This window comes from Ylistrum balloti, unplaced genomic scaffold, assembly GCF_031769215.1.
Source record: "Ylistrum balloti isolate Yb309-2 unplaced genomic scaffold, AGI_CSIRO_Ybal_v1 Utg370470, whole genome shotgun sequence".
NCBI lineage: Eukaryota > Metazoa > Mollusca > Bivalvia > Pectinida > Pectinidae > Ylistrum > Ylistrum balloti.
In genome coordinates, this window is record NW_026782309.1 from 477,451 (window position 1) to 500,065 (window position 22,615).

The 22,615-nt window shown below is 35.3% G+C and overlaps 1 protein-coding gene across 3 annotated transcripts in view; it reads left to right on the plus strand.

Moving 5' to 3' along the window:
* LOC132555304 (6-phosphofructo-2-kinase/fructose-2,6-bisphosphatase-like) overlaps positions 1-22,615 on the plus strand; it is a 57,337-nt gene that overhangs the window by 20,417 nt on the left and 14,305 nt on the right. For all 3 annotated transcript variants that reach the window (XR_009554420.1, XM_060219661.1, XM_060219660.1), the window contains exons 2-12: positions 3,455-3,580; positions 6,704-6,800; positions 10,549-10,615; positions 10,988-11,122; positions 11,613-11,796; positions 12,435-12,508; positions 12,776-12,847; positions 13,056-13,202; positions 14,225-14,329; positions 15,243-15,284; positions 15,751-15,838. Coding sequence is in view for 2 of the 3 variants with exons in the window: in XM_060219660.1 (XP_060075643.1) it covers positions 3,455-3,580; positions 6,704-6,800; positions 10,549-10,615; positions 10,988-11,122; positions 11,613-11,796; positions 12,435-12,508; positions 12,776-12,847; positions 13,056-13,202; positions 14,225-14,329; positions 15,243-15,284; positions 15,751-15,838 (1,137 nt within the window). In the remaining variant the exon portion in view is untranslated. The remainder of the gene's footprint in view (positions 1-3,454; positions 3,581-6,703; positions 6,801-10,548; positions 10,616-10,987; positions 11,123-11,612; positions 11,797-12,434; positions 12,509-12,775; positions 12,848-13,055; positions 13,203-14,224; positions 14,330-15,242; positions 15,285-15,750; positions 15,839-22,615) is intronic.

The window sequence follows — 22,615 nt, forward strand, 5'->3', positions numbered from 1 at the left end:
AGTGTAATTTTACTGTCAGTTTGTAACACTTGTGTATAGTAGAATGTGTGTCAAAGATACTGTACTTTTAATGTAATTATCATCAGTGATTTTCATAGAAATGACACTTAATGGGAAGAAGTTTTAATTTCATCATTTAATATTCTCAAAGGTTCTGTTTTGAAACTGGGGTGACAGTTTACCCCGAACAATGTATTGGTATAGGAAATCCTTGAAGCTCAGAGTTACAAATGTTGAATTTTACATTGAGGGGTGATGAATGTGGAACGCTGCATCACCCAGTCAACCTTTACTGCTGTCACCTATACGCACTTTTTAAACCACAAATATTCAGGGAGAAGCCTCTTACAGTTTTTCCTTTCTTAATTAATTTTGTTGTGTCATTATGATAGCATAATGAGTGTGTATTAATATATATATATATATATATATATATAAGTATTCACCAGTTGGTATAACTCTACTAGTCAACCTGTGTATAAATGATTATTAGTAATATTCATGGTAGTTTTAATGGTATTCACAGTCATTAAAAATAGCACAAAATCAAATACCCAGCAAATAATATTAGTGTGAATCAAGATTACAGAAAATATATATTATCTATTTATTAAGTTGGATGTACATGTATAGACATGCATGACATATAACATCAGTGAAATATTAGCCCCACGAAATTAAACATTTCATGGAGCTATACAACTTCTCAGAATTTATAATTATTAAGTGTTAAGCAGATGACTTCACCAGAAAGAATCATTTCCTCAACCCTATTTTTATACCAGAATAAGCAGAACATCAGAAAGCAAAAAGTTAAAATATGTCGTACATTTTTGTGTTATCAAACTATGCAATCATTTATTAACAAATTCTTTGAAGTGTAAAACCAGAGATCGCACACAAGACACTTTAAGTATATTTGGACAGAAATTAAACAGAAGCATCAAATATTAAGACCTTCTTAGACTCACAGTCACATTCCAAGGGACTAAATTGCTAATGTCTAAAAGATATGTTAGATCTGGTCAGAATTAATTTGAAATAACGGCTTGGGAGACACACTAATGAATCATTTGTTTGGGAAATTTTTGAAAAGATTATAATTTAGTCCTATATAAAACAAGCATTTTCATTGGCCAATGTTTCTTAATTATCACTCTATAACATCAGAAATTGACCTAATTTTGTAAGGCCCAGTTTGATTGGCCATTGTGGGGTTGTAGGACATGATCAAAGATGGGAGTTCATCAATAATGTCAAAAATACTGCTATATGGTGTACTTTATGGTTTACACTCCATTTTTTGTGTCGTGGCTCATTAACATAGAACTAATCAAAGTTGATCTTAAATAATTCCTACTAGGGTAATATATTTGGGTTTTCACCTTTACCAGACCCTGGAGCTATTTGTACGTACAGGTGAATTCCATAACAACGTTGTGAAGGAGTCTTTGTAATTGCCATGCTTGAAACTTGGCAAGCATTTTAACATATTATATGCAAAGCACTCTTCTTGAAATCTGATCAAGATTACACAAATTCTTGTGTGGTTCTAGTCAAGACTTGCATGTTGTTATCTTCTTGTTTTTGTACGATGCAGGTTTAGCATTTATTTTGAGCTGTTTTTGAGAAGTGTTGCTGAGTGCAGTGTTTTATTAATTGTGATACTGAGTTGAATGTTTTATGTACGGATGGATCAGGTAGTGTGCTGAGTGCAGTGTTTTATTAATTGTGATACTGAGTTGAATGTTTTATGTGCGGATGGATCAGGTAGTGTGCTGAGTGCAGTGTTTTATTAATTGTGATACTGAGTTGAATGTTTTGTGTGCGGATGGATCAGGTAGTGTGCTGATGGATCAGGTAGTGTGCGGATGGATCAGGTAGTGTGCTGATGGATCAGGTAGTGTGCGGATGGATCAGGTAGTGTGCTGAGTGTGGTTTTATTTGTATGTTTAGTGTGGTACTACATTAAATGTTTTGTGTAGTGATGAGTTGAATGTTTTGTGTGGTGATGAGTTGGATGTTTTGTGTGGTGATGAGTTAGATGTTTTGTGTGGTGATGAGTTAGATGTTTAGTGCTTGGGTTGGATGTTTAGTGCTTGGGTTGGATCAGATAATGTGCTGAGTAGACTTTGGGTTGATCAAAGTTGGCTTACCTTGGTACATTGACCTGTTAGCAGACCTTGCTTGACTGACCTCTGTTGGCTGACATTGGTCAACTGATCCTTGTTGGCTGACCTTGGTAGATTGATTTCAGTCGACTGACCTTGGTAGATTGACCTTGGTAGATCGACCTTGGTAGATCAACCTTGGTAGATTGACCTTGGTAGACTGACCTTGGTAGATCGGCCTTGGTAGATTGGCCTTGGTAGATTGACCTTGGTAAATTGACCTTGGTAGTTTGACCTTGGTAGATTGACCTTGGTAGATCGACCTTGGTACATTGACCTTGGTAGACTGACCTTGGTAGACTGACCTTGGTAGATCGACCTTGGCAGATTGACCTTGGTACATTGACCTTGGTAGATCGACCTTGTTTGGCTGACCAGATGTCTGGGTAACTATATGAAATTGTTACTGTATTGGCTGTGGCTTACTAACCATGGTACTGGTTTGATTGCTTATGTTAATAGACATTGTAAATTTTAGACTTTGTAGTTTGATGACTTTGGTAGGTAGCGATAGCAGTCTTGATTTTGACAACTCTAGCTTATCCAAACAATGATGGTAGTACTACTGTTACAAATGTATCCCTAAATTCTCTGGGTCTCAGTACCAAAATATAACATTGATTTAACTAGCCTACATTGTGAAGAGGTGTCTGGAAATCATCAGGGTTTATGAAATATTGTCGTATAAAAATGAAAACAGCTGATAACATGATCATAAAACGCCAATTAAGGTCTTTAGTGCATATAGGTTCTTTTCCTGTTTCCAGCTGTATAGTCTGAAAAGGCCATTTGAAGGTGTTAACAGAGTTAGGACATGTTGTAGCAATCATACGCTATGCTTGGCTCTCTATCAAATGTTATATAAACATGTTTTGGTATGATTGGTAGATCCGAATGGGTTGTTAAGGGCACATCATCATACTTTTAGTGATCTATCTAGCTGTCTGTTTTTCTATCAGTCTGTCCAGCTGTCTGTCAGTCTGTTAAGCTGTCTGTCTGTTTGTCTGTCCATCATCATACAATTGTTATATTATACAATATTCTTTAAGATCACTCTCCAAACATGTACAGATTTCTAAAATTAAGATAACAACATTGTTTTTTTTTTATTTTCTTCAACAATTTTTCTGTCAGAATTGATGTACCACCTATACAAACTTCATTATAAAGTCAGCAGTTCATTGAAAAGTTGTTAGTTGCATTTTATGGTATATAATTTCTGACTGATGTTAATATAATATGATAACAGGATTAATAAATGTGATCATTTTGTCTGCTTTCAGCATCATGTCCCCATGTGGTAAAAGCTCCGATCGTCATTGCGATGGTCGGACTTCCTGCACGAGGCAAGACGTATATGTCCAAAAAACTCACAAGATATCTCAACTGGATTGGGATCCGTACCAGAGGTAAAACACATTAACATATATTTGAACCACTGATTAATAAAAGGAATTGCAGGTGGAAGCAATTGTAATTTCTATCCTTTAGTTAATAGTATTATGTAGAAAACTATAATATCAAACTTTGATACAAACCGAGGTTTCTGCAAAAAGTCAGAACATGTTTAGGATCTCACATAAGGTTCTATTTGGTATTTGAGTTATGAAGTAAATCTTCAGAATTTTTCATCTAACAAGCCTTACAGGAGCTTAAATGGAAAATTAACATATTAATGAATATAATAATAATAATATATCATGTATTATAATAATACTATTGCATAACATAGCAATCCTGTGATGAAATTCAACATGCAGTGTACATATCAATATGAAATACTCTCTCTGTTTATTAGTTATGGTATGTACTCTGTATAAAGAGCATCTGTAATTAGCAGATGTATTAGACACATACTAACTCGATGACATTATGTGGTGCAATTGGCCCAGGTTTAGAATAAGCAAGCTCAGGGTTGGCATGTTTACAGAAAACAAGCATAAAAGACACTGACATAGGAGAATAATGGAATTAAGAGGTTATTAATTTACTGAAGAATGTTCCAGCTTTGATGCATGTATTGTATGTTAGTACAGAAACAGAGAACAAAGAGCCAACACTTCTAATGTCAAAAATATATTGATGTTCTAGGGTGGATCTTTAAGGGATTCACTAGATATCCTTATAAGAAACACAGAAAGAAAAATGATAGATTCCTCAGTATCTCTGAAAGTGCCTTGTATATATGATATGTCTATATATTTAGGTCCAGACAATGGCTACTATACAGCCAGAACATATAGATCCCTGGTGGATACCAAGCTGTTCCAGAGGTGTTGAGTCTCTTTTATGATGTCTTCTGAAATAAATGACCTTGACAGGCTTTCAAGGTCTCGGGGGCCAAATGATTTGAGATAGTAAAATTTCTATTTCAACAAGTAATACATGTCCACAGTCATGATATTTTTGTAGCTGTATGTGAAGAAAATGTTTTTATGATCAAAGTCTTCTTTTTTAAGCTGTGGATTAGTTGAGCAGTTTGGGCCTATAAGGCCTCTTTTATATGTAGGTCTTTATATATGACCGTTAAGGCCCATGGGTCTCTTGTTTTTCTTCATATATTGTATGTTTATACCTGTTGGTAACTATACTTAGTGTGCATCAATGTCACTTTTTGCTATGTGGTGGAGCTGAGTGGGGTTAGTGTGTATAAATGCCACTTTTAGCTATGTGGTGGAGCTGAGTGTAGTTAAGTATAGAAAGGACTTTTGGCATGTGTTGCTGTCAGTAAATCAGATAAACAGGTTTAATGATATGTAGAGATCTTACATCAGATGAGAGAGGTATGGGAGAAACAAAAGTCTATTGTAATGTGTTGTTATGCAGACTTCCTAAGGAGGGGGCTATGAGGGGAGAAGCTGGAAGAAGAGAGGGGAAAATGAAAAGGGCTATGAGGTGTTTTAATAAAGAGGGAAAAAAATCTTTGGGAGGGATTTGATTTTTGCGACAGTGATAGAAAGGTGATTGATTTGATGGAATGGAGATTGATATGTGTCAGCAAATTTTTATAGGTTTACGTCTTTTCGGTGTAGACAATAGTGAGATGTATTGAGTAACCTATAGCACACTCTACTGCTGATTAGATATAGAACAGTACTGACAGGTATATACATACTACTGTATTTAATACACTGTATTTATCAGACAATTAACCCGCGTCTGCTAATGAGACCACCTATTAATACATCAATGTTTAGAAGACCTGTTAATGTTATTTCATTGTCTTGTAAAGTTATTTGTTGATGTGACTGATTGGCAATATATCAACATCAAGGTAACTTTAGCTAGATGTAAAAGAAGTTGTTTTGGCAGCGATAAACAAATCTATTGTTCTATTTGAACTTGTTATACCTATGTTATATTCTTCTGATCTTTGTGAGACTTAGTAAGGGGTACAGGGAGGCATGTTTTCTCAAAGCCCTTGTGTTGGGTACTGAGAGTCTGTGTGAGGGGTACTGAGAGCCTGTGTGAGGGGTACTGAGAGTCTGTGTGAGGGTACTGAGAGCTTGTGTGAGGGTACTGAGAGCTTGTGTGAGGGTACTGAGAGTCTGTGTGAGGGTAGGTACTGAGAGTCTGTGTGAGGGGTAATGAGAGTCTGTGTGAGGGTACTGAGAGTCAGTGTGAGGGTACTGAGAGCCTGTGTGAGGGGTAGTGAGAGCCTGTGTGAGGGTAGGTACGGAGAGCCTGTGTGAGGGGTACTGAGAGTCTGTGTGAGGGTACTGTGAGTCTGTGAGAGGGGTACTGAGAGCATGTGTGAGGGTAGGTACTGAGAGTCTGTGTGAGGGTAGCGAGAGCCTGTGTGAGGGGTACTGAGAGCCTGTGTGAGGGTAGGTACGGAGAGCCTGTATGAGGGGTACTGAGAGTCTGTGTGAGGGTACTGTGAGTCTGTGTGAGGGGTACTGAGAGCATGTGTGAGGGTAGGTACGGAGAGTCTGTGTGAGGGTACCGAGAGCCTGTGTGAGGGGTACTGAGAGCATGTGTGAGGGTAGGTACGGAGATTCTGTGTGAGGGTACCGAGAGCCTGTGTGAGGGGTACTGAGAGCATGTGTGAGGGGTACTGAGAGCATGTGAGAGGGTAGGTACGGAGAGTCTGTGTGAGGGTACCGAGAGCCTGTGTGAGGGGTACTGAGAGCATGTGTGAGGGTACTGAGAGCCTGTGTGAGGGTACTGAGATCCTGTGTGAGGGTACTTAGAGCCTGTGTGAGGGGTAATGAGAGCCTGTGTGAGGGCACTGAGAGTCTGTGTGAGAGTACTGAGAGCCTGTGTGAGGGGTACTGAGAGCATGTGTGAGGGTACTGAGAGTCTGTGTGAGGGTACTGAGAGTCTGTGTGAGGGGTACTGAAAGCCTGTGTGAGTGGCCTGTGTGAGGAGCCTGTGTGAGGGGAACTGAGAGGTTGTGTGAGGGTACTGAGGGTCGGTGTGAGAGATACTGAGGGTCTGTGTGAGAGACACTGAAGGTCTGTTGGAGGAGTACTGTGATCTTGTGTGACGGATACTGCAAGATTTTTATTTCAGTTTTGTTTTATTTTCAGTATTTAACGTGGGCGAATACAGAAGAGCAGCTACAGATAAATACAGAAGTCATGATTTCTTTAGAGCAGACAACAAGGAAGCCCTAGAAATAAGACAGTAAGTTTGTTTTCCTGTTTGGTTTTATGATTGTAAGTATAAAAATCCAACACAGCAATGGCCTGTTAGTCCAGCATGATATTTGGTCAATAGGTTCCTAAGATGAAGCCCAACAATGTTTGCAAATAAACCAAAAAAAACCTAAACCCATATTAAAGGTCCAAGATCAGATCTTAAAATAAATTCTTCTGACGTATCAAATGGCACAGAAGCATGTTATTTGTCTGATGGGTCTCTGGGGTTAACCATCTCTGCAAAAAAAGGAATGATCTTGAACAGAATTCAAGGTCACAGCTGACAAATTGTCAAAACTTGTGAAAGACTTCTTGTGGTAAACCAAATGCCTGAGTAGTAGCTATTTGGTGGAAAAGTGTTTAGATCAAAGCTTTCAAATTTTGAGAATAAAAGAAGTGAAATTTACCTATAACAGGTTGGACATTGATTTAATTCAAGTCTCAGCATTCAAAATATTACAAAATAAAGTGTTTCAAACTTCATTAAATATTCCCAGATTTTAATTGAGTTGACTTGAAACTATTTTAATGGACTATGTAATTACCACAGGTACATGACTCATCTTTGTGTGTGTATCATATCATTCTACTGATCCATGTCATGTTTTACTTTATGACTGACTGGCAAATTATCTATCAGTCAGGTAAAATCAATAAACAGCCATTTTTTATTTAAAGTCATTCACATTTTCATTAAGTTAGTATTCATTGTGGTCTCTCTCTGTTTTTTTAAGGGAATCCCTGAAAATATATATATTTTTTAAGCGAACATTTATGGGAACAACTTGGAGGTAAATTCTCCCCATTGCCAACTACCTTGCACAATGAAAAAGAACATTTTCATTGAGAGAATTATAACTTTCTGTCAGATATGTGGGTTTGTAGTTCTGCAGCACATGTGCTTTATCAGTGTGTGATTACATAAAGATATACATTGTGTACATAATTGGAAGATTGATAAAGATAGAAATGTAGTGATTCAATGACTTCATTGTGTGATAGTGAGGTTATAATGTAAATACAGAAATACATTGTGTGATAGTGAGGTTATAATGTAAATACAGAAATACATTGTGTGATAGTGAGGTTATAATGTAAATACAGAAATACATTGTGTGATGGTGAGGTTACAATGTGTATAGATACTGAAATACATTGTGTGATAGTGAGATTACAATGTGTATAGATACTGAAATACATTGTGTGATAGTGAGGTTACAATGTGTATAGATACTGAAATACATTGTGTGATGGTGAGGTTATAATGTAAATACAGAAATACATTGTGTGATAGTGAGGTTACAATGTGTATAGATACTGAAATACATTGTGTGATAGTGAGGTTATAATGTAAATACAGAAATACATTGTGTGATGGTGAGGTTACAATGTAAATACAGAAATACATTGTGTGATGGTGAGGTTATAATGTAAATACAGAAATACATTGTGTGATAGTGAGGTTACAATGTGTATAGATACTGAAATACATTGTGTGATAGTGAGGTTACAATGTGTATAGATACTGAAATACATTGTGTGATGGTGAGGTTATAATGTAAATACAGAAATACATTGTGTGATAGTGAGGTTACAATGTGTATAGATACTGAAATACATTGTGTGATAGTGAGGTTACAATGTAAATACAGAAATACATTGTGTGATGGTGAGGTTATAATGTAAATACAGAAATACATTGTGTGATAGTGAGGTTATAATGTAAATACAGAAATACATTGTGTGATGGTGAGGTTATAATGTAAATACAGAAATACATTGTGTGATAGTGAGGTTACAATGTGTATAGATACTGAAATACATTGTGTGATAGTGAGGTTACAATGTGTATAGATACTGAAATACATTGTGTGATGGTGAGGTTACAATGTGTATAGATACTGAAATACATTGTGTGATAGTGAGGTTACAATGTGTATAGATACTGAAATAGATTGTGTGATAGTGAGGTTACAATGTAAATACAGAAATACATTGTGTGATGGTGAGGTTATAATGTAAATACAGAAATACATTGTGTGATAGTGAGGTTACAATGTGTATAGATACTGAAATACATTGTGTGATAGTGAGGTTACAATGTAAATACAGAAATACATTGTGTGATGGTGAGGTTATAATGTAAATACAGAAATACATTGTGTGATAGTGAGGTTATAATGTAAATACAGAAATACATTGTGTGATGGTGAGGTTATAATGTAAATACAGAAATACATTGTGTGATAGTGAGGTTACAATGTGTATAGATACTGAAATACATTGTGTGATAGTGAGGTTACAATGTGTATAGATACTGAAATACATTGTGTGATGGTGAGGTTACAATGTGTATAGATACTGAAATACATTGTGTGATAGTGAGGTTACAATGTGTATAGATACTGAAATACATTGTGTGATAGTGAGGTTATAATGTAAATACAGAAATACATTGTGTGATAGTGAGGTTATAATGTGTATAGATACTGAAATAGATTGTGTGATAGTGAGGTTATAATGTAAATACAGAAATACATTGTGTGATAGTGAGGTTACAATGTGTATAGATACTGAAATACATTGTGTGATGGTGAGGTTATAATGTAAATACTGAAATACATTGTGTGATAGTGAGGTTATAATGTGTATAGATACTGAAATAGATTGTGTGATAGTGAGGTTATAATGTGTATAGATACTGAAATACATTGTGTGATAGTGAGGTTATAATGTGTATAGATACTGAAATACATTGTGTGATAGTGAGGTTATAATGTGTATAGATACAGAAATACATTGTGTGATGGTGAGGTTATAATGTAAATACAGAAATACATTGTGTGATAGTGAGGTTATAATGTGTATAGATACTGAAATAGATTGTGTGATAGTGAGGTTACAATGTGTATAGATACTGAAATACATTGTGTGATGGTGAGGTTATAATGTAAATACAGAAATACATTGTGTGATAGTGAGGTTACAATGTGTATAGATACTGAAATACATTGTGTGATGGTGAGGTTATAATGTAAATACAGAAATACATTGTGTGATAGTGAGGTTACAATGTGTATAGATACTGAAATACATTGTGTGATGGTGAGGTTATAATGTAAATACAGAAATACATTGTGTGATAGTGAGGTTACAATGTGTATAGATACTGAAATACATTGTGTGATGGTGAGGTTATAATGTAAATACAGAAATACATTGTGTGATAGTGAGGTTACAATGTGTATAGATACTGAAATACATTGTGTGATGGTGAGGTTATAATGTAAATACAGAAATACATTGTGTGATGGTGAGGTTATAATGTAAATACAGAAATACATTGTGTGATAGTGAGGTTACAATGTGTATAGATACTGAAATACATTGTGTGATGGTGAGGTTATAATGTAAATACAGAAATACATTGTGTGATAGTGAGGTTATAATGTAAATACAGAAATACATTGTGTGATAGTGAGGTTATAATGTAAATACAGAAATACATTGTGTGATAGTGAGGTTACAATGTGTATAGATACTGAAATACATTGTATGATAGTGAGGTTACATTGTAGACAAAGATACATTGTATGATAGTGATGTTGCAATGTAGATTGATACAGAATTACTTGTCATATGAATTAGTTCTGGCTCATATTTGAAGGTGTATTAATCTTTATGTTTTTTAGAGTATTGATAATTTTTCAATATTTTTGTGTTATTTTTCACAGAAAATGTGCAATGATGGCTATAGATGATGCTACAAAATTCCTGAAGAGTGGCGGGGGAGAAGTGGCAGTATGTATGATAATGAATCATTCAATCCTATGAGCTACAACTTGAAAAATCCGATAACAAGATATGTTTCATTAGAGAAATACAAACACTAATTTATATGTACACTGAAACAGGTGCATGATCAAAAAGAGCCTGTTAAATTTTTTTGTGATGTGTCCATCAGACCAGTAGCCAGGTAAAAATTGTCAGAATCAGGAATGCACTAGTGAGTTTTATACATGTTCAGTTGTGAATAAATTGTTATCATTAGATGAACCACTTTACTGTATCAACAGTAAATCAATGACAGAGATCCTAATGTAAGAATTTGGAGATTCATTGATACTATGTAGTTATATATAAAACTGTGACACTATTAACTTGTGTTGCTAGGTTCTGGATGCCACGAATACAACGCGATGCAGACGGAAGCTATTGGTTGATATGATACATGTAGAAAACAAATTCAAACTTTTCTTTGTGGAATCTATCTGTGATGACCCTGGTATCATAGAGGCCAATATAGTAGTAAGTATAACCAGATAGTGAACTCAAAAGATTGTGCTTTTATGTGAAATTAAGGACATTTTTTGGCCCCTGTTTCTATATTGTATAAACAGTCAAACCTGTCTATAAATGCCACCTGAAGGGAGCAGAGAAAAGTGGCCTTTATACACAGGTAACCTTTATATAGAGGTTCAATCACTATGAATTACATTACATATGAAACCAAAATGGTGGCCTTTAAGACAGGTTTGTCTGTATATCTGTAAGCATTGTACCATTATATGTTCTGTTATTCAATGAAGTATTTGTAAAATTTAACTAAGATGTGCAGTGTACACAGCAAATAATATTAGAAAATGCTGTAGGTTGTTTACATTTTTGTTGGAGGAAGGAAGCATGATTGACAAAACAGCCCTGACATGGTAAAAGTCAATGTTTTTGAGAAGTAAATTGAGGAAAATTCTGTACTTAGCCTTTTTTTATTTGTGCAAAACTTGTGTTCTATTTACAGGAAGTGAAGGTTTGTAGCCCAGACTACAATGGTATGGATCAGACTGAGGCTATAGCAGATTTCTTACAGAGAATCCAACACTACAACGAGACTTATGAACCCCTCTGTCACAAACATGACAAGGATCTCTCCTTCATCCAGATTTTCAATCAAGGCGAGAGGTTTCATGTTAATAAACTAGCAGGTATGTTTCATGTAGACCACAGAAAGAATGATGGACCTTTCCTTCAAAGTGAATTATCAAATGATAGCAGGAATGTTCTATGTAGACCACAGAAATAATGATGGACCTTTTTTCCAAAAGGAATGAATGTTATGCAATTTCAAAGTTGTGTAAGATTAAAATTTTGTGTAGGATTTTAAAATTAAGTGTGATATTAACCATATGCTTTACCTATCTCTGCCTTGTCGTATTTGAGAGAAAACATTACTATGGAAGGGAGATAACTGCACTAGTAAAAACACATACCTAAGAAAATTCTATACCTCAGGTCCTTTAAATTGATCGAAATAGTCATAAAATGTTTATTAAAGTAAAGAAATATTGTGAAAGAGGTGACCAAATGATAGTAAAGAAACAAATTATAGCTGATGATAAAACAACATGTACTCAATTAGAAATTGTTCATTAATTTGTAACTGAATTTGTATTTATGTAGAAATATATAGTTATGTTTTGCAGCATTCAGATTTCATGGCATCAGGCACTGATGAAGTAGGACAACTTATAAAAATTCCATTCCAGTGAATACTTAAAGTGGCGATAGCACTTCAGATAATTGCTGCGATGTAGTATATATTTGTGTTTTCTTGTCTTTGTAGGGCATTTACAGAGTAGAGTTGTATATTATCTGATGAATATTCATGTGCTGCCCAGAACAATCTATTTGACACGGGTAAGTTTATATTGAATATTCTTATTCCAGATATCTCAGGATTGATTTAACAGTAAAAAATCTTATTCAGAAATGTTAACTCTAATGTTTGAAAAAAGGACTATCATTTCAAGGACATTTGTGTTAAATGTCAATAATTAAACAAAGGAGTAATTGTCTTTACAAGATCATCTTTTGTTGAAATTTCTGTCACTGAAATTTTTTTCTGTAAACAGACAAATTATGACGTGTATATTGGTTAAATTTATAAAAAAATGTCATTCCCAGCATGGAGAGAGTATGATGAATCTAAATGGAAGGATAGGAGGGGACAGTGACTTATCTGGCCGTGGTGATGAAGTAAGTTTGACACAAGTTTTAAGAGGAGACTTAGACACACACACAAAAACTGAGATATGTATGATATGAATTTCATGTGATACATATAAAGTAGAATTGTAATTTAATATTGTAATGTTTTAATTATACAGTCAATGCCTTTATAAATAACATCACTATCAATATCTATATTATACAGTACAGGAATGTCATTTTCTGTTGAATTCAGTATGCTGATGCTCTTGCCAAATATGTTGAGGAGGAAAAGATTCCCAACCTGAAGGTTTGGACAAGTGAACTGAAGCGTACTAAGCAGACCGGCAAATACCTAACAGCTCCCATTGAGCACTGGAAGGCTCTAAATGAAATTGATGCTGTAAGTTTAACATTACAGAGTTTGGTTTTCATTGTGTAGATCATAAGGTATTGACCAACTTTTTCAGTTGTATTGTAATCCTATGTACATAACGGTCGAAAATAGTGTGACAAGATGGTTAACGGATTATAGACAAAAAAATACACAAGATGGTAGCAGTGTACACTGTCGTCAATTTAGTTAGGCTTTGTTTTACACCTGGTCATAGATATGCAAGAGTCTGTGACCCCCCTCGTCCCTGTTAAGAGCTGGCCTGCTGTGGCATGTCCAGATGGCTTCCTTAACTAGCCACCTGACAAAGTTGTTTTCCCTGTTGACTATTTGTCTGTCAATGAAACGTTTTGCTGTGCAGAATTTGTATACAAAATCAGATACAAGAACTGGGACAAACTTATCAAAGAAACAGAAAGAAGATTCAACATCTGAAAAAATGAACATCAGAAAGATGGGGAATCCCCAAGAAGCAAAAAATACCCATTAAATCAGAGCAAAAAACATTCTCAGTCCCTGATCAGTAAATCTGCACTTACAGATTATTGAGTATGTCATTGTTAGTACAAATCACACTGGATATTTGGCTGATGAAGGTGACTGTGGAGTCATTGAAACATTACACTCTAATCTTCTAATAGTTGTGTAATAAGATTAACAACCTAAAGAAAACGATTTGAAATATTAGTTTTCCAATATTTTATTCACTTAAACCAAACTTTGTTTCAAATAATAAATAGCTTTATAAAAGCTAGTTGATATAGATGAAGGAATTGTAAGTTATCTCCCTTCCTCTATGGTTTTAAATATATTGCAAATGAATATTGACAAAAGAATTTGATGCATGTTTTCACAACTTATAACAGTTCTTTTCATCAAAGTTAATGAATATGTACAGTTACTTGATGGAAAATTTATACAAATTACAATGAATTATGAACAATTATAATAAAAGATTAAGTTTAAAAGACCATTTGAGATGTAACGTATCTCTTGCCTGTTTGTATGTGTTTCTGTCCCCTACTCATCAGGGTATTTGTGAAGGAATGACGTACGAAGAAATCCAGGAGAAGTATCCAGAGGAGTTCGCAATGCGAGACCAGGACAAATTCCATTATCGGTATCCAAGTGGAGAGGTAAGATCAATCATCCTGGGACTTCTGGAGTGTCTTGTAACGTTTTAGCATAAAAATGTGAAAGTTATAGTTTTAACTCTTATTGTTGTTAGATCTCTAGCTGAGGAGTCACCATCTTGACTTTTTGTACCCATTTTCTTTGCTGCATGGATACACGTAAACATCTGTTTGTTACCAAGAGACAGAGAGTAAAGGTCATGGTAAACACAGCCCTGATCGTTTGTGTTACTTGGAGAAACAGTACCTACCATCTACTTTTTTGTGAGATGACCTTTACTCTTTTTGATGCTCCTCAAAGGGAGAGCAGATAGTCGTGGCTTTGTCCATCCGTCCATCTGTTTGTCTGCCCGTCATAATTTTGTCTGGAGCATAACACAAATGTTATAAAAGATATCAACATAAACTTCTTAGGTAGATAAATCTCAACAAGAGAAGTGCATTGCACAAGAACCATCACTCTTTTTTGTATGAATTAGGAGTTATTGCCCTTTGTTATTTTTCATACTTCAATTTTGGCCCATTTTGAAGCATAACCTGTCTCTGACGGCCCTTGTTACAAGATGTTAAAGTATTGGTCATGTATCTGTTGAATATTTGCTTGCTGAAAATATATTGATGGAGGTGAAACTAAAACATTAGGTAGAGTCAGCAGTGTCCTTGCAATTTGAAAAGTAAAAAAGTATCTGTAAACCAACTGTCTTCATTGGTCAAAACAAGGTAGCAAAACTTAATTGTTTTGAAGTAAGACAGAAATCATGAACTAAGATTATAGTGTCGGATAGTTTAGTCTGTTTTACAAATTGTTGTGAAGCAAACATCATTAAAATTAATATCCAAGAAAGGTAGTTGTTTACAGAAAATTAATGAGAAAACATGATAATACTATGACATTATATTCTATTTCTACTTTCAGTCTTACCAAGATTTAGTGGCTAGACTGGAGCCAGTGATAATGGTAGGTATAAAGGTCGTAGTATGGTGAGATATTAGTCAATATTTAGAAAGTACTAAATTAGATACAAACAACATCAACTGCACAAAGTGCTGTTGCTGGCTGGCTATCTTCTAATTGGAGGTAAGAGAGAGATGTTACAAGATACATGGTTGTTACCTGTACGAGTATCAAGGACAAAAATCTGTTCTACAAAAATTCATCCTTTCTTTCTCGTGTTTAACGTTTTATATTGAAATACTTCCTGAACATATAGCACAGCCAAAGTGATTGATGCGTTAACTGCAGAATTGGACTTTGTTTTCAGCGTCTGACATGTTTGATAAAATTTTTAGTCTGACAGTAAGTGCTGCTTGAACTAATCTTACATTTAACCACATACAATATAAAGATTACAAGTTCTATATACCAAGCCAGTTTTGATCCAGCGACTGTTGATGATTCTGTCAGGGCATTTTTACCCTTACAGGAACTTGAGCGACAGGAGAATGTGTTGGTGATCTGTCATCAGGCTGTGGCGCGGTGTCTGCTGGCCTATTTCCAAGACAAAACCTCAGGTAGATCACTCTCTTTATTAAACAGAATATCTGTAATGCAGGTAGGTGCTATCACCTGTTATATTCACCTGTGTCACATTTTGACAAAACAGCACCATGTTACCACCTTTGTAAGCATTTTAGCATGAATCAGCTCTTTTCCATTAGTCTGAATTTTGGCTAATTTTTGTCTACAGAACCATGGTATTTTAAATTCCTGTACAATCACTTAATTTCAAAACTCCTTGTTGGTAATTCTTGAAATGAATTATAATATCTTGAGAGAAATTCACAACGTAGTGACGTAATTCAGAATTAGGAGTGTTGTGGTAGAAATAAAGTCAAATAGTGGTATGCTTTTTTTAAGGACAAGATGTGATAAAGAGGAAACTTTAAGATCAGGTTGTATTTTGTATCAGAATCCATTTTATTTATACCATTATGCCATTAGTATTCAGAATATTATTGAATAAATTCTTCAATAAGCTTGATCAGTAAACAGAAACTAACAGAAAAAAAACTTAAGTTTCTTGATTTATTTTACAGAAATTATCAAACCAAGCTTCTGGTTATGGTGTTGCCATATTTCATGTGTTTCCATTATAATTCTGACTAATTCAGGGACCTGTCTAAATTATGTAAAACCTAATGCTGGTAATTACTACTTACTACCACTCTCACAGTGATATATCTGCACTTTTAAAAGTTGGGACATATTCTACCAAAAATCAAGCAAATAACAGGACATTCCCTATTTATTGTATCTTAAATTTCCCAATTTTAATGGAAGAATTTAGAAGAGGTAATTGTAATTTGTCCCGGAACTGGTAGGTAGATTTATCACTGCTCTCTAACTATCTTCTGATACAACTACTATGTTATATAAAGCCTTATACAGGTATTCTACCCATCAATATTATATAGCAACAATATAACATTACTATGGGGAACTACTCCCCAACCATGACAGCATCCTCTAGGTTGAATGGCGCCATGTTATTGGCTGAATCTTGCCTGTTAAACTAACATGTTTACTGATATGTAAAGATTGAATTGTTAAACTTCATAAACTTTTACTTCCAAAGATATCTAGGGTTTTATTTCATTTGTCAAGAGCTTCACATCCTGTAACCTCATAGGTCAATCGTTTTGGCACTTTAATCTGGTGAACTTCACATAAATTTCAACAGAAATTACAGTATTTTGTATGCAAGTACCTTTTAGGACAGTTTTACACTATAAAGCAGGTCTCCAAACCTTCTATATTTAGAGTTATGGCCCTTTGGTTGCCATGCTTCAATTGTTCAGGGAGATCTCTAATGTTGTCACTTGTAATTATTAATTTTGGTTTGTCACCGTATGATAGCAATGCATTTTTCTGGAGGTGGGTTAATTGATTTCTGAAAACTTTTTGCCACTAAGATCTGTGTCATGAATTTTCTATAAAATGAGAAGTTTACATGAATAACAACAACAACAGACTGGAATTTTTGTTAATTTTTAGGTCATCTGATCCGAAGGGTCCGATGACCTATAGTCATCATGCTTCGTCCGTCGTCGTCCGCCGTGCGCCGTGCGCCGTCCGCCGTGCGCCGTCCGTAAACTTTTCATTCAAACGACTTCTTCTCAATAATTGGAAGGCCCAGGCAACTAATATTTGGCCTGTAGCTTGCTTTGATGAAGCCCTACCAAGTTTGTTAAAAAGAATGACCTTGACCTTCATTCAAGGTCACAGGGGTCAAATGTCTTAAAATCTTCAAACGACTTCTTCTCAATAACTGGAGGGCCCAGGCAACTAATATTTAGCCTGTAGCTTGCTTTGATGAAACCCTACCAAGTTTGTTCAAATGAATGACCTTGACCTTCATTCAAGGTCACAGGGGTCAAATGTCTTTAAATCTTCAAAGGACTTCTCAGTAATCAAAAGGCCCAGGCAACTAAAATAAGGCCTGTAGCATGCTGGGATGAAGGACTACCAAGTTTGTTCAAATGAATGACCTTGACCCACTTTAAAGGTCACAGGGGTCAAATATGTTAAAATCTTTAAACAACTTCTTCTCAATAACCAAAAGGCTCAGATTGCTGATATTGTGCCTGTGGCATGCTGGGATGAAGGGCTATCAAGTTTGTTTAAATGAATGACCTTGAACAACTTTCAAGGTCACAGGGGTCAAATATGTCAAAATCTTTAAATAACTTCTTCTCAAATACTAGAAGGCCTATGGGGCTAATACTTGGCCCATAGCATGCTGGCATGGAGCCCTACAAAGTTTGTTCAAATGAATGACCTTGGCCCACTTTCAAGGTCACAGGGGTCAAATATGTTAAAATATACAAAGGACTTCATCTCAATAAGCAAAAGTCTATGAGTGCCGATATTGGGTCTGTAGCATGCTGGGAGGAAAGGCTACCAAGTTTATTTAAATGAATGACCTTGAACAACTTTCAAGGTCGCAGGGGTCAAATATGTCAAAATCTTTAAATAACTTCTTCTCAAATACTAGAAGGCCTAGGGGGCTAATACTTGGCCCATAGCATGCTGGCATGGAGCCCTACAAAGTTTGTTCAAATGAATGACCTTGGCCCACTTTCAAGGTCACAGGGGTCAAATATGTTAAAATATACAAAGGACTTCATCTCAATAAGCAAAAGTCTATGAGTGCCGATATTGGGTCTGTAGCATGCTGGGAGGAAAGGCTACCAAGTTTATTCAAATGAATGACCTCAACCCACTTTCAAGGTCACAGGGGTCAAATATGTTAAAATATACAAACGACTTCTTCTCAACAAGCAAAAGTCCATGAGTGCTGATATTGGGCCTGTAAGATGCTTGGAGGAGAGGCTACCAAGTTTGTTCAAATGAATGACCTCAACCCACTTTCTAGGTTTGGCTTGCTTTTTGTCAGATGACCGTTAAGGCCCATGGGCCTCTTGTTTACTGTAAGTTATGATACCAATAACACAGTGGTTCAACAGAAAGAATTTGCATTTAGTCACATAAACATGCTGAAAAATTCCTGCATGAACTCTGTGTCACCTCAATAAGGTTGCTGACCCCACTGAGGATGATGTGAAGCAACTCTTTAAATGACTGGGTTATTCCACCTGAATAACAGTTTAAAAAACCTTGGCAGCAGATGTTCGATTGCTGTAAAATTACACTGAAAATTTTACTTTCAAAGAAGCAAAATTACAGTTCTTACATCCATTTTCTACAGCAGTAAAGATATGTTGTCACTGGGTGTATGGTGATTTGTCATTGAAGGCTATTTCATGTTACATATGTTTATTAACATTATTTTTATTTATGTGAAATGAAGGGGCATTATATCAAGGTTTTATCATACTGAATGAGGGGCATTATATCAAGGTTTTATCGTACTGAATGAGGGACATTATATCAAGGTTTTATCGTACTGAATGAGGGACATTATATCAAGGTTTTATCATACTGAACGAGGGACATTATATCAAGGTTTTATACTGAATGAGGGGCATTATATCAAGGTTTTATCATACTAAATGAGGGACATTATATCAAGGTTTCATCATACTGAACGAGGGACATTATATCAAGGTTTCATACTGAATGAGGGGCATTATATCAAGGTTTCATCATACTGAATGAGGGACATTATATCAAGGTTTTATCATACCGAATGAGGGACATTATATCAAGGTTTTATCACACTAAATGAGGGACATTATATCAAGGTTTTATCATACAAAATGAGGGACATTATATCAAGGTTTTATCATACTGAATGAGGGGCATTATATCAAGGTTTTATCATACTGAATGAAGGGCATTATATCAAGGTTTTATCATACTAAATGAGGGACATTATATCAAGGTTTTATCATACTAAATGAGGGACATTATATCATGGTTTTATCAAACTAAATGAGGGACATTATATCATGGTTTTATCATACTAAATGAGGGACATTATATCAAGGTTTTATCATACTGAATGAGGGGCATTATATCAAGGTTTCATCATACTAAATGAGGGACATTATATCAAGGTTTTATCATACTAAATGAGGGACATTATATCATGGTTTTATCATACTAAATGAGGGACATTATATCAAGGTTTTATCGTACTGAATGAGGGGCATTATATCAAGGTTTCATCATACTGAATTTCGGAATCATCACCTTATATCAAGGTTTTACTATATGTAAACCATGGACATCATATTGTGGTTTTATTGTGCTGTACACACAAAAAGGACTTCACTTTATGTTTACATGTATTAAAGTTTAACTGTGTGTAAACATTGGACAATGCATACAGGTTTTACTGTCTGATGATGCCAACTATTTTCTCTAGGTTTTTGCCTCAGTAACATTTTTGTTACTATCTGTCAAATCACCAGAGTAACTGAAACATCCCTTTTACACTGACAGCGCTCTGTTTCTGACTGTTATGTTACTATAGAAACAAACCTTACCCTTTGTGAACTCTGAACTCCTGTAAAGTTTGCGCCTTGCTTGCTTGTAGGCCAGTATGAGGCTGGTTTTATCATGAGCGTTGCTTTTTGATTTGTGCTTGTGTAGAGGCCAACATTTCCAGAGGTTATATATATTGCTTGCTCACTTTAGATTGTTTAGAAACAGAAACCTGAGGCGTATAGAAGTTTGTATTAGTTTAGTGTGTTTTGTTCTAAGTCTAAAAAGAAGTTTGTATTTTGGGAGTTTGTGTTCCATGTTTGTATTGTGGACTGTTTCAGAAGTGAGTGTCCTTGTCTTCTGTATTCTATATCTAATTTCTGTTGAGTAGAATTCACACTAATGCTGAATGTGAAGTTGTGATGTGCTCATTGAGTGTCAGCATGTAGCTAGACTTTTATTGCACTTGTAGTGTACAATCAGGCTCACATATATCAGTCACTATGACCTGTATTTGTAGATTCTACTTTTCTTAGTTAACTGTCACTTTTCCTCAAATTTCATTTCTCTATAATTAACTTCTTTCTTTATTTACCTCCCATCTTATACTAGAACTTGTCTTTAACAACTACTTGTCTATATCTACCACCTGTCTATAACTACCACCTGTCTATATCTAATATCTGTCTCTATCTACCTCCTGTCTATATTAATTATCTATATTTACTTTATGTGTCTTACTACCTTCTGACTGATTCTTGTCTCTACCTACCAGCTTTCTGTACCTTTCACCTGTCTATACCTACCACATTAAACCTACAACCTGTCTATATCTTCTACCTGTCTGTAACCACTTGATGTTATTACCTACCACCTATCTATATCTACCACCTGTCTAAAACTACTTCCTGTCTATAACTACCACCTGTCTATATCTAATATCTGTCTCTATCTACCTCCTGTCTATATTAATTATCTATATTTACTTTATGTGTCTTACTACCTTCTGTCTATAACTGATTCTTGTCTCTACCTACCAGCTGTCTGTACCTTTCACCTGTCTATACCTACCACCTGTCTATATCTATTACCTGTCTATAACTACTACCTGTCTATATCTACTACGTGTCTATAACTACCACTTGTCTATACCTACCACCTGTCTAAAACTACTACCTGTCTATAACTATCACCTGTCTATGTCTATCACCTGTCTTTGTCTACCACCTGTCTATAACTACCACCTGTCTAACTACCAACTGTCTATAACTACCACCTGTGCATAACTACCACCTGTCTATAAGTACCACCTGTCTATAACTACCACCTGTCTAACTACCAACTGTCTATAACTACCACCTGTGCATAACTACCACCTGTCTATAACTACCACTTGTCTAAATCTACCACCAGTATATAACTTCAACCTGTCTATATCTACCACCTGTCTATAACTACCACCTGTTATAACTATCACCTGTCTATAACTACCACCTGTCTAAATCTACCACCAGTATATAACTTCAACCTGTCTATATCTACCACCTGTCGATAACTACCACCTGTCTATAACTACCACCTGTCTATATCTACCACCTGTCTATAACTACCACCTGTGTATATCTACCACTTGTGTATAACTTCAACCTGTCTCTATCTACCACCTGTCTATAACTACCACCTGTCTATATCTACCACCTGTGTATATCTACCACTTGTGTATAAATACAACCTGTCTATAACTACCACCTGTGTATAACTACCACCTGTGTATAACTTCCACCTGTCTATAACTACCACCTGTCTATAACTACCACCTCTTGTTTCACACTTCCTGTCTATACCCACCTGTCCATATCAACCATCTTCATACCTACTAAATATTTTTCACTCTCTGTTTCATAATTTTGCAAGTGATTTTCGTATGACTTTTCAGTTGGTATGGTACCTGTAATTTTTCTTTCAAAATTTTTTTACTCAGAATAGTCAGATAAAGATGGACTCCGCCGAGGTGTACTATGTAGCCTGGCTGTCTTTGTGTGATGAAGTTGTGATTAATTTTTATGTGAGTTCCTTAAATAACCATGTAAATCTTTCTCTTTAGGTGAAACACAATTTTGAAATGAGGAATGATATGTTGAAACAACACTGGTTATTAAAATACTAAATGGATACAGATCAAATATATGTAGATATTATGAGTTAGATGACTGGCGATGATTTGACATTTTGATATATGCAAATATGCCAATTTCATGACAACAGATTCAAAATAAAAGACATGTTTTTCAAACTTCATGTACCCTTTAGGTTTGGATTGGTTAGAATAAGACTATAGGTTGTAAGCTACTACCTGGGTACAACAAATAAACTGAGGCTTGTCAAATTCCATCAAACAA